Source organism: Branchiostoma floridae, chromosome 15 (genome assembly GCF_000003815.2).
Source record: "Branchiostoma floridae strain S238N-H82 chromosome 15, Bfl_VNyyK, whole genome shotgun sequence".
NCBI classification, from domain to species: Eukaryota; Metazoa; Chordata; class Leptocardii; order Amphioxiformes; family Branchiostomatidae; genus Branchiostoma; species Branchiostoma floridae.
In genome coordinates this window covers 8,266,270-8,279,545 of record NC_049993.1, presented here as the reverse complement: position 1 = coordinate 8,279,545, position 13,276 = coordinate 8,266,270, and the positions used below count along the sequence as shown (strand labels likewise).

Here is a 13,276-nt window from a genome sequence, read left to right as displayed (position 1 = left end):
TCACCGATTATACCCGTATATTGACGTCTTCATCACATGTATATAATACTGCCATTGCTTTGATTAGCACATTCATGTCTACTTGAGAAAAGCCTGGAAAACCAGTTTGTTGCAGCCACACAGTTTGTTGCAGCCGCACATAACACACAGTATAGAATCTGATGGTTTCAAGTTTGCGGCTACTGCGTAAAATGGTAGAAAACTAATTATATTCTTTATGTTTTCCTTTTATACAATATCTGGTTCAAGATTAGTATGCCAAACATCACAGGTATGAAAATAAAGATTTATGTCTAATATAACTCTCCATATAGGAGTACGCTGCAATTTCTCATCTCAAGCAGGTAATCAGTGAAGGTGATATGCAACACACAACACATGTATTCTCAGCTTTATGTACTATATTATCATCGATTCAGAAGGGTGAGTACGGCTTCATTTAAGCACGTAGATGCGAGAAAAGTACATCTAATACACGCAAAACTTTTATTTCGTGACTGTGATGATAAGTCATATATCTAACATGGACACATAAAGGTACCGCCAAAGAGGAATATGGGCATGTTACAATCATCATAACAGAGTCTCATACTTTTCAGACACCCTTGGGCAGGTAAGAACGTTTTTTGGTTTAATTAAAGGAGAGGTTTCGTTGCGTGAAATGTGCAGTAACGTGAGGTGGCGCCGGCGCCGAAATGAACGCCACTTCCCCACCCACCACTCGTCACAGATCTGTAGGAAATGACACCGGCAATTAAACTCACAAAGTCATGGAGTTCATATAGCCTACTTTGCAGACTTTAAGTGGTGCTGGCTATAATTTTATGTTCTAGATCTTACAAAAGTCGCTGTCCTTTTGTCGTGTCAGTAAACATTTCATACTTTTATGGGGGTACGACGCTAGTTCGCTATTTTCAAAGTTTTATAAGCTAATATTTTCTTGAAAGGGAGTTTGTTGATATAGGGAGTTTACCTAAAAAAGTAGTTTGCCGTATAGTCTCCTTCGCATACTTTGAGTGGGGCTAGGTTCGGCGCTAGTTTCAGAGTTAGCTATAGTTCTCTATTGCCGCGCCGGGAAAGGGAGTTTGCCGATGGAGGGAGTTTACCTAGAAAAGTAGTTTACAGTGGAAGGGAGTTTCGCCCCATGTCTGCGAAGGCTATGAGGCTACGGAGTTCAGTTGTAACTCCCCGGGAACGTACAGCCGTGAGCAACTTACGTCCCAGTTTCAAACCGTCAAAATGTTGGGATTGGCTTAGGGCAGTAACAGTAAGTAATCTGAACACGACTGGATACTGACAAATTGCACGTCTGTAAATTAAGTTGATACCGGCGAGAGAGGCACATCAAATATAATTGTCCCATTCATTCATATCAACTACTTTTATTTCTAGTTCTTGCTTTTCGTTTTCCGCATTGTATTTCATTTATTCTTGTTTTGCTTTCGTCTTTGCTGCTCTAAATGTTGACCCTTATATTCCCTAGTGGCATTTTCCCTCATAGCTTGCTTGGATAGTGCAAAGTTCATTTCATATGCCGCGGTTGATTCCTTCAGAGCAATAGAAATACTATATATATATACTATAGACGAATACTATTCTCTTCAAAACGGTATACGTATTCATTTAAAAGTTGTAACCGGGTGCTAGAAGTACTGACCCCTCCTTGGCTAAATCACCACGATACATGTGTATGTGAAGTTTATCTCATTCTATATTCACCTGACGAAGTCAGCTTGAAAAAAGAAAGTTTGAGGGCAAATGTTACGCGGCTTTCGCCGTGGTTTTATGCACAAGGAAGCACGGAGCACATTCGTTTAAAAAAACATTGAAAGGATCCTACGGGAGTCAACCTGTTCTTGTTACAAAACTTGAAACAAGACAAAGTTTTAGAACAGTGCATTTCAGGATCAACTGCTTCTGGGCAAGATGCTTTGCTCCAGAGCGTACAAAGAAGTCCGACCCTCACTTTTGAATGCTGTAATCTGCTGGCGACTGTTCCAGAAGTCGTGTTCACCTTCCAGGAGGACTTGCGGTGTTTGTGGGCCGGCAGCGTGGCGCCGACAGCAGTGACCCGCGCGCTGACCCCGCCATCTTGAAACAGAAATGTGTGAATCTCATGAAAGCTTTAGCGCCTCCCAAACAACGTCTACCGCGGCGAGCCGAGTCATTCCACATTTATGAGGGTCTTAGCGGGATCTGCGCGGCTTGTGGAGCCGCTGTGGCGTGTCCAACAGGCGTCACGCGGCCGGCCCGACCGCCAGGTGGCCGCGTTTGAAGAGCCGACAGGCAGGAAGAGTAAAGTATCGCCCCGCCGCTGGAGATCCATCAAGGATCTTCAGAAGATGGAAAACTACCTCGCACATCTATTCTGTAAGTCTGGTCAGCCGCGGTGTCACTGTAGTTGAAGTTTAAACTTGCACTTATCTTCCGTTGACGGGTGCGTCTTAAGAGGCATTCGCAACCAGCAAACATTTTCTCCTTTAAGTACACTACATATGAGTTTTACTTGCAAGCTCTTGCCCGAGGGCTAAACAGGTAATTGCAACATGCAACAGTACATAGAAAAGTATGCAGACGGTGCAAGATAACAATGGTGACAGGTGGAACAAATTCTAATAAGGGCTGCTACGGACTACAATCTAAGCTTTTGGGATTTGGCATCTTTTTTGGAAGCAGTGGAAGACGAAGTGTCTCACGTTTTCTGTAATGAGTGGGTTTAGGGAAGGTTGCAGCTTTCGTGAAGTCAGTAAACGTGTCGAAATTGTGTTGGGGTTCGACGATAATCCGCACTTACACTTGGTAGTGTTGGCATAACCGTTGCTTTGATGAAGTCAGCTAAAGCTGTTGGAGTAAGTTTTAGTAAGACCACACTGGCCAGGCATTTTCGGGCGCGGGAGAAAATAAATATTCAAGCGCGTTGAAAGACTATGTCTCGGTGTGGGAAAATACAAAACGCAATAGATTTTCCTGCCGATATTTGTGAAGTGAAAAACAACTTCAGTAATTTCCCCACGGCGTGGATCTTTCGATGGCGGCAAAATTACGACCATACGTCATGTGAAGATAAGCTTCGGCTCAAATCCCCCCTGCCGTATCTTGTTGAGTTATGGTGCACCAAAACCACAAGTTCCCTGATGCTCTACGCAGACACCGCATAGCATCGTGTCAGGCAATGGTTGGAATCATCCTCATATGTCACGGCAAAATAAATCCATATGCAAGGTATATGTATATAGAAAGATACGCATTTTAGACTACCATTCTATTCTATTATATGCCGTTCTATTCTATTAGGATTGATTGTTGCTCTTCCTTACATAAAAGTTCAGTGATTGAAGTAAAAAAAACTCTCGATAGGATTTTTAGAGTGTTCTTGTGTCACCTTGTTAGTTCAGATACGACTTGAACATTTTTTTTAAATTGACTTCACCATGATTACATACGGCATCAAAAAACGACGTCCTTTTCAACTCAAGCAATTTTCTTTACTGGATTTGCAATATGGCAGCCGCTGTGCATCGGCTTTATAAGCAAGTAATGCCACAAATGGTACACCGGGTAACTTTCATGGTGTCACATGGTGAGGGTATTAATGATTTGAACTGCGTACTGTACACCACCGTCAACAGCATTCAACCAGGTAACATTACAGGTATGCTCTTTCACAGTAAGCGTGTGTGTAATGCCCTCCTTGGGCACACGTCTTACACCGTTGATCCATGCTCTGAGTTGAATCAACTTCCCGGACTTCCCGCTTACCGAGAACTACTCAAAGGCTTTGCCTTGATTCCCTCCGCCTCCATGAACAAAGCAGCATCGCCCGACCGGAAACGATCTCCTGCCTCTGAAGTCTGAGATGGTGATGTAAACGACCGCTAAACGCCCTTGTAACAGCCAAGCAAGCGGCAGGTACAAATCGATCAGGACTTTATCAACGACATGCAAGGAGTCTGGAAAGTAGAGCACAAAGTTGGCCCACATTACTGAGAATCAAGTTTCTATAACTTTAACCAAGGTCATCGCAGATTGTCTAAGTACGAAGAAGAGACGGTGGGTGGATTCATGGATCATTACCTTGTCTATAAAACGGTTGAGGTTTAATGCATACCGTCATACTGTTTTAGAACCTCCTTCAGCCCAATTCATATCGGGTATCGGTGATATACAATCAGGTCCGGAAGAAGGTTGTGCGAACTTCGATGAGTTCATTATCTTGAAATGGAGAATAGTGAAATTCTTTGTTGATTTACTTACACAGATGATCTTTCATGCTATCAATATTTCCATAGTGGTACTTTTAAAGTACCGCTACAATGATGCACAAATGACATAGCCTCGCAATTCAACCAGAACTCCATGTCATCATCTGATGTCTGTCACCGATAGATACATTATTCGAACGGTACATGTATATGGTGTACATGAATATGGTGTACATCAAGGAGGTTATGACCTCCTTGTGTACATGTATGTGGTGTACACATGTATATATGCTGTACATGTATATCATATTCAGTACCGATCGCGATTTGCGGGCTAATATGGCAAATTGGCAATACTTGCTAATTACTTATTAATTGCCACGTGCGGATGTGTCAGTTTCTCGAATTAATGAAAAAAATAGTGAACATTTGATGATATAGATTTGTTTATCTAATCATGCTTGTCAGTGTTATATGATTGTATCTGACATACACGACAGTTAGATGGATTAGCAAAATATAATCAGCATCAAGTATATTCTCATTAACTAATCACTTTTGTGGCTGTCAAAACACCTGATAACAGCATTGATACTGAGGTAGCATCACTCGTACTATCTGACATTTACAACCTACAAATTACTTTGTGCGATCAAGTAATGCCTGACGGAGTTATTTAAGAAGTTCTTGTTATCATGCTGTTCATAAATTCTCAGATTATCAGTATAAATCTTGTTTTTCCTAATCAGTCTTTATTGATCATTTGGCTGTTATAGTTATTAGTTGTTATGGTTATCTATTCTTACTCCTTTGTAAGTTGTTGCATTTATTTGGTTGTTATCTATAGTATGTATCTGTTATCATTTATTCATCACTTTAGCTGTACTCTTATTAGTGTATTCACATACGTTGCTGTATTCATTAGTTGCTAGATATTTTTCTAATCAGACAGCGGAAGACCACGTATAGACCACAATAGTCTCTCTCTCTCTCACCCAGCCCGTTCTTAAACATTACTTAAAACTGTGTCTTGTCTTATCAATGTTTATCAACATTCAACGTAACGTTACACACCTTGACATGGCAGCCTGAATGGCGTTGATATTTACAACGAAACACATGTATACATAAATGAATATATATATACCCTGATCATTGTAGGTAACCATCAGTTTATACTTATTGTGATATAAACGTTAGTGAAATAAGAATAAAACAATACTATTTCTGTCTGTGACAAGAATATTATAGCCTCTGTTACACAATCCTTCGCTGTCGATGGCCTCCTCCGGCCTGATAAGTGCATGGAAGGGCCGCTAGAATCTTGAATCCGTCAGACTAAATGATACAATATCTGGGAGTCAAGTCAGGCCCGGTCTCTGGTTATCACCGACCAAATCATCGTTAGTTTATGTCACGGTGAGATTTTATGATGATAGCCAACGCTTCTTGAGGGGATTTTACGCGCCATAAAAAGCGGTCATTAAAGCAATGAAATGTCCCCGTGGACATAAAGTACACATGAAAGACTGTTTCCAAAAGGTCATTACATGGCCCGACGATATTTTGTTATTACTAGCTTTTTATTAGTCTAGGTCAACATTTTCATTGCTCCAAAGATAATCGCCCATTTCGTCACAGAAAGTAGTATACGACTCTATCGATATGTCAACGCCAGTAACAGCCATTCACTATGGTAAGTTCGACCAGTCTCTTGCTACAGGATATCAAGTAATGGCCACTAGAACGTCCATGAAGTCATAATCAAAAGTCTCATAATTTGACACTATCTGAGCGGAAATTCCAAGAATGACGAAGAGTTAAGTTTAGTGTGACATCGTAAACGTGCTTTATGTACATTGCGGTTCGGAATGTGACACACGTACGCAGTCACCATTTCTTCTTCTTTTACTGGAATGAAACGTGCTTAACTGTTACTAGGGGCATAACCTTTTTAGAGATCGGAAGGACTATGAGGAACTGAATTGACACATGACAATGAGCATTATAATTGAAGAAGGGTGTCGGCGTGATAAATATACCAAATTCCATAGTGTTTGCTTTTGTTACTCAATCTGCTCCATCATCTTGTTAATACCTTACGTTTGACTTGTTGACACTTTATGCCAAGTTTAATTCAGCTAAAAAAACAGCCGTATGTCACGTTAACATCACACAAACACCACAGTACGCTTTACCCCATCAACGGACCGTGATTTCACTACAGTTTTGGCCGCCTTCTTATGTTTTATGGAATTTATCATTTGACCCATTTTGCTCCATTGCACGGGATTACATTACTCACTGTCACCACAAATGCCATCATTATGATCTGATTAAAGTACGGCAGCCACAACCTCAAAGTTCCCCATATGTCACGCTAAAGGGTAAATGCCTTTTCAACGTATTTCCAGTGAAACATCTGCGTTCACCAAGGAATCTTAAAAGGTCCCCCTCGTCTTCGACGTTTTTAGATGTTGTGATTTAGTACGATCATTGTTATTTCATCGAAGTGACCCTTGCAGGTGCCATGTACACAGAAGGTATTACTTATCTCAGGGAGTCAGGCAGTTGACACAGGCGTAGCCATAGGAAGACAGCGGAGGCACACTTTGAGATGTAACCCGGAGAAAGTCGTTTGTCACTGCCATTGCACCTATAAAATATGTGCATAGTCACCGGGTGCCTTTGTAAAGATGGACTCAGGGGATGTGTTAGTTCACGAACGGACAATGCCCACAAGCTATATCATAAGATTGTTATCGATGGTCAGATGGTCATGATCAGGAGTGTATATACATAAGATAGTAGCGGTATGGTAGAACTTTCCGTAAACTTTGATTTGTCTTATCTAGAGAAAAGTCATAAACCAGGAAAATGCAAGTACTTAAAAATATCAGACCATTCATACTATGTCATTAGTATTCTGTATCATCTTGAATGGCTTTAAATTTTCTCACCATGCGTCGTTTTAAAACCCTCCCTTGGCCGTCTCGGGGTTTCTTCCTTTCGTACTTTCTTCCTTTCTTACCGCAGATGCAACTTTACCCGGTAAATGGAAAAGTTAAAGGGCGCTAATGTATTGGTAATACCCAATCATGATCCCCTCCATCGCTGCGCTTCTCGTCGGTACAGGAAATTCTCTTTTCATGAGTATGACCGAGGCGAATTGAGCTCTTCTGCTCATGGGATCATGCCGCGTATAGTTTTTGAAATGGCAATTTCCCAGTGGCTTAGGCGTCGTACGTGATGCTGTTATGCATGAACAGATTTGTAAAGATATAGTTCAGTTATGCTCTTCATAGAATGGGACTGAGACTTACTTGACGTGTACTAGAGTTAGGATACTCGATTGATGAAAGAAAATGTTTTAGAAAGTTATCTATAAAAACGTGCATCGACCATCACAAGCTTTTCATACATGTTCAATATGGCTACAATGGGGGAAACACCAGCAATATCAATGCTTTTGGTTGAATGAAAATATGCAGTAAAGAGAGCGAAAAGAAAAAGCGACGAGATTCTGGAAATAACCACTATCTTGTGTCTCGAACGCTCGATCAACAGAATGTATAGTAATACGTAGAACAAGTTCCATTGGGTACGATTGAGTCAAACAAATGTTTCAGGTAAATCCCGTACTTCAGGCATAACCATTAACCACTTGTTACAAAAAATATGAGAGGGAATTTAACGATTTCTATCAGCCTGATTGCTCACAGCATGTCACCGTACGGAAATGCGATGGGCAATCGGTTAAAGGTGGTCGGAAGTTGGTCCCGTCACCCGACCAAGCTTGATATGATTTACTGCATGATGAACACAGACACTGCAAGAGTTGACTCTTTATAGTCCTTACGGAAAGATGAGCTATTATTTACCACGGCCTAGGCCCATCAGAACCAAATTGGGACCAGATCCGGAGCCCATAAGGCTATTGGCAATATGTTTCACCCATGGAGATATGTGGTTTAGAACTACTAGTCGGGGAATATCTGATGCAAGGTAAGGTGAAGGACTTCCGGGAGCACAAAATGTATCTACAGATGCTTCACATTGCATTGGCACACCACACACCATTATCTACAAATATATTGATTTTCAACCATATCCTGGGGGCAATCGTGTTATAAAGTACTTGGCGACACGATACTCATCTGCACAATCGATTTTAGTTTGTCTTTTAAGATGTGAATGGCTCTAAAATGCATTCTTATGGATGAAGGGATCATAATAATACGATTGCAGGAAGTAATAATGAATAGCTTTATGCGTCTGATAGCTTTTGATGAACGTATTGTAGTACAATAAAGCCATGATTTATTATCCCAATGCTGGTGAAAAAAATGTCCTTTCAGGAAAAGAGACTGGAACAGACGAATGAAAAGTCACTAGTTTGAAATCCATTTCTTCTGCGCTTGAACTCTTCACCCGCTCTCAAATTAGGGTATCCACGAAGGGCCAGCAGAAAGCACCAGGCCTCTATCTATTTTTGAAGCTGAAAAGAAAGTAAAATTTAGTTTCCAGCCTGTCGCGTCGTCTAGACGTCAGATTACAACTAATTCCTTTCTGCATAGTACCAAACCCCATGGGTTTCTGGAAATATAAATTTAGTAGAAATTGGTCCAATAGACTGAATAATACACTGCACGGGTTATCCAGCCATAGAATTCCAATTTGCAATCCACGGATAATGGCCAACTCGTATATAGCATATTATTCAGTCTATTCGTCCAGTTTGTTTTATTTTTCCAGCAAGCATGGCTTCTGATAGAAACTACAAAGCCGATAATTATCACGCAGCTGTTTAGCATGTACCAATGTAGTTAGACTGGGGAAGGCTGCCCCCGTCTCGACAGGACAACATGGAGGAAGACAAATTGACCCAATAGTCTGCTCCGACAGTGATTGACACCGTGATGAAGTCGTCCCCAGCGTCCGGCGGTGCAGAAAATTAACAATTGAAGGGAACATCCATACTGAACTGTACGATGACACGTTTAAACCTTCGTTTCTGTAGGTAACGGTTAATTTTCCAGGGCGTAAAACTAAACTTCGCGATTCTACTGGCGAAAAGCTGTGTCATGGAGTGACACTAACGTTACTTTTTACACGGTTCCGCGGTTGTCCGCCCGTGATATTACAGAGGTAATGGTATGACATGCCAAAGAGGACATTCCTTTAGAATATATCACACCTGGACACGACCTTAAAGGCTTTATGGGAAGGCCTCTGTGGATTTCTAGGAGATCTCATGCTCCCGGCGGCAACGTTAGCATCATCAAAATAGATCTATGACTGAAAAAAGGAACTTAAAGACATTTTAATATTGTATCTAAGCTTACAATTCTTGACAACTTCTTCCAGAAGAGTAACTACAATGACATGACAATATTGACATGGTTTCGCCCTAGAATATTCAATACGTAAATTCCACAAGATGTGATAGACGGCAGATCGATCTCCAAATCTCAATGACAGCGGTTTCTACTGAAGATTTCTGTTGAAAAGGGTCAAGGGCGTGCCGAAGTCTACAGGACCAAAGACAGAGTTCAGATGCATGGCCGGAAGGAGTCTTTATTGCACACATTAAAGAAGGTAATGTGCTGAAGAACGTAGCAGTGAGACCATTTTCCAGACATCATGGATTCTTACCCCCATTTCATGACACGAGTTCGAAGAAGACATGGAAAGATTTGGATGTCAATGGCGGAAACTGGAAAGACTGATGTGCAAACTTTGAGTTGAGGGGGGAGTATATTGACATTCACTTCACTGACTAAGGATGTAATTCTTGCCTTATATTGTGTACCTTTTCCCCATGAGCAAATGCCACGCATTTGAGTGACATTTCCGAGAAGCTGCAACAGGTCTGCAACAAACCGTCGTTATCTGACGGTTGCAACTACTTCATCTTTTATTCGGAATCTGAAAGCAAAGATGTGAATTAGTATCACATATAGTATATATAAAGTCATTTCGAAAACTTTCGCTGTAAAACCGACCACTTTTTGTGATTCCGACCAGACACCACTCGGATTAAAGTCTTGGTTACCTCAGCCTTCCAGAAATTGGAAGAAGCAATGACCGCATCAGAACCTGTCTGCGCTGCATGGGTAAGGAGCGTTACCAGCCGTTACGAGCCGTAGGGACTTTGGATGAGTTTTGCGGGGATTATATAACGTGGAAGATAGCCAAGCCGAGATACTAGACCATCATACGTCTCTTGATCCCCAGTTCCTATGGACTCAGCGGGTGTGTATGCTCGTCCTGGGATAATGGGGGTGTTCACCGTACGTGAAATAGCGCCTACCCACATTCTCGAAAAGTTTTCCCAGATTGATGAGCATTTTAATGTACGATGCGGAAATACGTATGGATCATACATTGCCCAGCTAAGTGAGGTAATTTAGAGATGAGAGTAGCGGCGGAGATTTTTACACCGACACCGACACGCACATATTTGATCCTCAAAAGTTCGAGACCCAGCTGTGGAAGTGTTGTGCTGTGACATGAAATGTAGCAGAAGATTTGCAGCCTTCTGGGACACTAACGCTAGAATCTAGTGTAGACAGTGAAAACTTGAAGATGATAAGACGCTATCGCTGGTTTGAAGAAATCCACGATATGATATATTGGCACTGCATTTTTTATGCTGGATATACGTTCGATGCAATTCCCATAAAAGAGTACTAGACAATGACTACCTTACGTGTGAAACAAGTTTTAATAGCACATTTCTGTCGAAAATGCCCCAGCATAGCTACATGTAACCTTGGAAGGAACCAATGCCTGGGTCACGATTGGCTATTACAAGCACATTCTTCGCAGAACTAGGTACAATTTTAATGTCGTGGGATTTTCAGGTAGGCTGACAGAACCAACCGCCGACAAGCACCGAAGAATGCGTTTTGATAACAGCTGAAGTTTGCACGACACATATGCAAATAATGCAACAATCCCAAGAATGCCCTGTTTGTGTGAATGACGAAAGTGACCATGCTCTTATAATGCAATATATGTTAGTCAAATGATTTTGCTCGAAAAACAATTTTCTTTTGTACTTGTCTAGCTGATAATCTTCTTAATAACAGCTAAATGTCTAAAGCTACGCTAAGGACTATAAAGCTTAACTTTATGATTGAGTGTCCGGCAACCGTGAAGTACGTGGAAATTACTGTTTTGGATGTCATAAATACCGCTAAGCAGTTGCTATTTCATAAGCCACTGCTGTATGCAGTCGTGGCGGGCCGCATATACTTATAGCCCAGCCAGAAGAAAAGCTAAAAAAAGCCTCTTAAAAAAGATCACGACCTGACACGTCCGTAAGTAGCCTCTTATTTTATTTCAAAGGCGGGATTTTCTATTTATTTTTTCCATCAAAACGTACTGCATATCCTATTTCATTAGTCCACGAGGAAAGCATGCGCAGTACAATAACACTAAGTCCTGCATATAATCGGCTTTTTGGGCCATAAAGTAGAATTACGGTGACACAGGTTACGGCAGTAGCCTTTGGTTATATTGTGGCAAATACAAGTTTGGCTTGGTAAGTCTTTTTATTGCAAAGTGTGCATGGGAAATGCAGTCCTGTCGGGCCTTGTACCAAATTGTCGCAGTAACTCATGCTGCGATGGAAAATATATAACAAAGTCCAGAAGGTCTAACTTGTGAAATGTGATAGCAATCACTACATCAGAAATATATATATGTATTGCTTTAAAAGTCACTTTTTGATGTCAGATAGGCAACACTTCCATAGATCTGGCGTTCTGTGTTTTCATGATTTCTTTGTCATTGTAGGTCAGAGGTATGCATTTACTTGGTGACTTACATCTGATTCATTTATTTATGTGGAAGGTTCGTGTTGACGTTAAATGGACGTAAAAGAAAACAAGACGGCAAATTTCGTACCATTCAATAGCCATGGGGGTTAAAACACAAGGGGAGTTCAAATAAATACAGAGTTTAAATAAATGCAGATTCATCACAAGAAACATTCATGCTTACGTTTGGAAGTGCTGTATAGGTATTTGGGATGAACCTTAAGGTGGTTCTACATGTACGTCGTAAATTTCGTTTCAACTTGCAGGTATAGTAGTCTCATTATCTGTGGGATGAATTTCAAAGTACCATGAAAAACATTACAAAGTACAGAAGGATACGTGCAGATGCAGTTGTTTGATAATGTGTGGTACATTTCTGTTATCGATTCTTTAAAAGGCTTTTAGCTTTTACGGTCTTACCAACCACCTGCGTTCATCTTTATCCTAGATTCGTCACGTGTTTTTACTAAAGCGGGGAGAAGTTTCAAGCTATTACTACTAGTGTTGCACAACAAGTAACAAGGATTGCCAGACATAGGTTAATGACATTAGCTAATTAACTGTGTGGGTGGAGCTATGATGTATGACATGTAGCACTCGCACACTTGCCACTCTCGAACCCGGGTCACTCGAATAACTGCGGACACATACTGGTCAGCTGAGACAAACAAACAAACAAACAAACAGACAGACAGAGACAGGCCGAAAATAATGTGTCTGCTTTCACAGAGATAATGAAGACCTGAAGTAGACCCCTCCCCCTTCTAAATGTGGTAATAAATCATTAATACTCAGGACCCAAGCTGCTTCAGAGGAGTTTACCCACCCGTACCGCAGACGATCGTGTGTGATGTACACTGTACTTGAGCGGCAACTTGTGGCTGCAGACATAGTGGAATGGTGAGAAGAAGAATCCTCGCCATTTTTCTTTCAACCACGACATTCTTCCTACTTGGAATAGTTTCCCGCCATCTCATCAAAGGTCAAAGGTGAGCGAGTTTGCGCAGAGTTGATCTGAACTACATGCCCGGGCGATTCAACTTTGGTTGGTGTTTTGTGCTGCCCAAGATGATGTTGTCTTCCCGATCCTGCACCACAAGCCCTGAATACATGTTGTAACGCAGTAAGTAGTGCTATGGTGAAGTCCAGGAAACTGGAAAGACCGGTTTCTTCTTGACCGACGCCGTCGAGTATCTCTGCCATTTGGCGACTACTACTACGTCGTAGAGTGGGGAGGGGGCGGGAAGG

General features: G+C 41.4%; 1 protein-coding gene across 2 annotated transcripts in view; it reads right to left on the bottom strand.

The window, feature by feature from the left end:
• Positions 1–12,986, bottom strand: part of LOC118431394 (putative ferric-chelate reductase 1) — a 35,804-nt gene extending 22,818 nt beyond the window's left edge. For both annotated transcript variants that reach the window (XM_035842587.1, XM_035842590.1), the window contains exon 1: positions 12,855–12,986. In XM_035842587.1, coding sequence (XP_035698480.1) covers positions 12,855–12,971 — 117 coding nt within the window. In that variant the 5' untranslated portion in view covers positions 12,972–12,986. The remainder of the gene's footprint in view (positions 1–12,854) is intronic.
• Between the last annotated feature and the right edge of the window lie 290 nt (positions 12,987–13,276).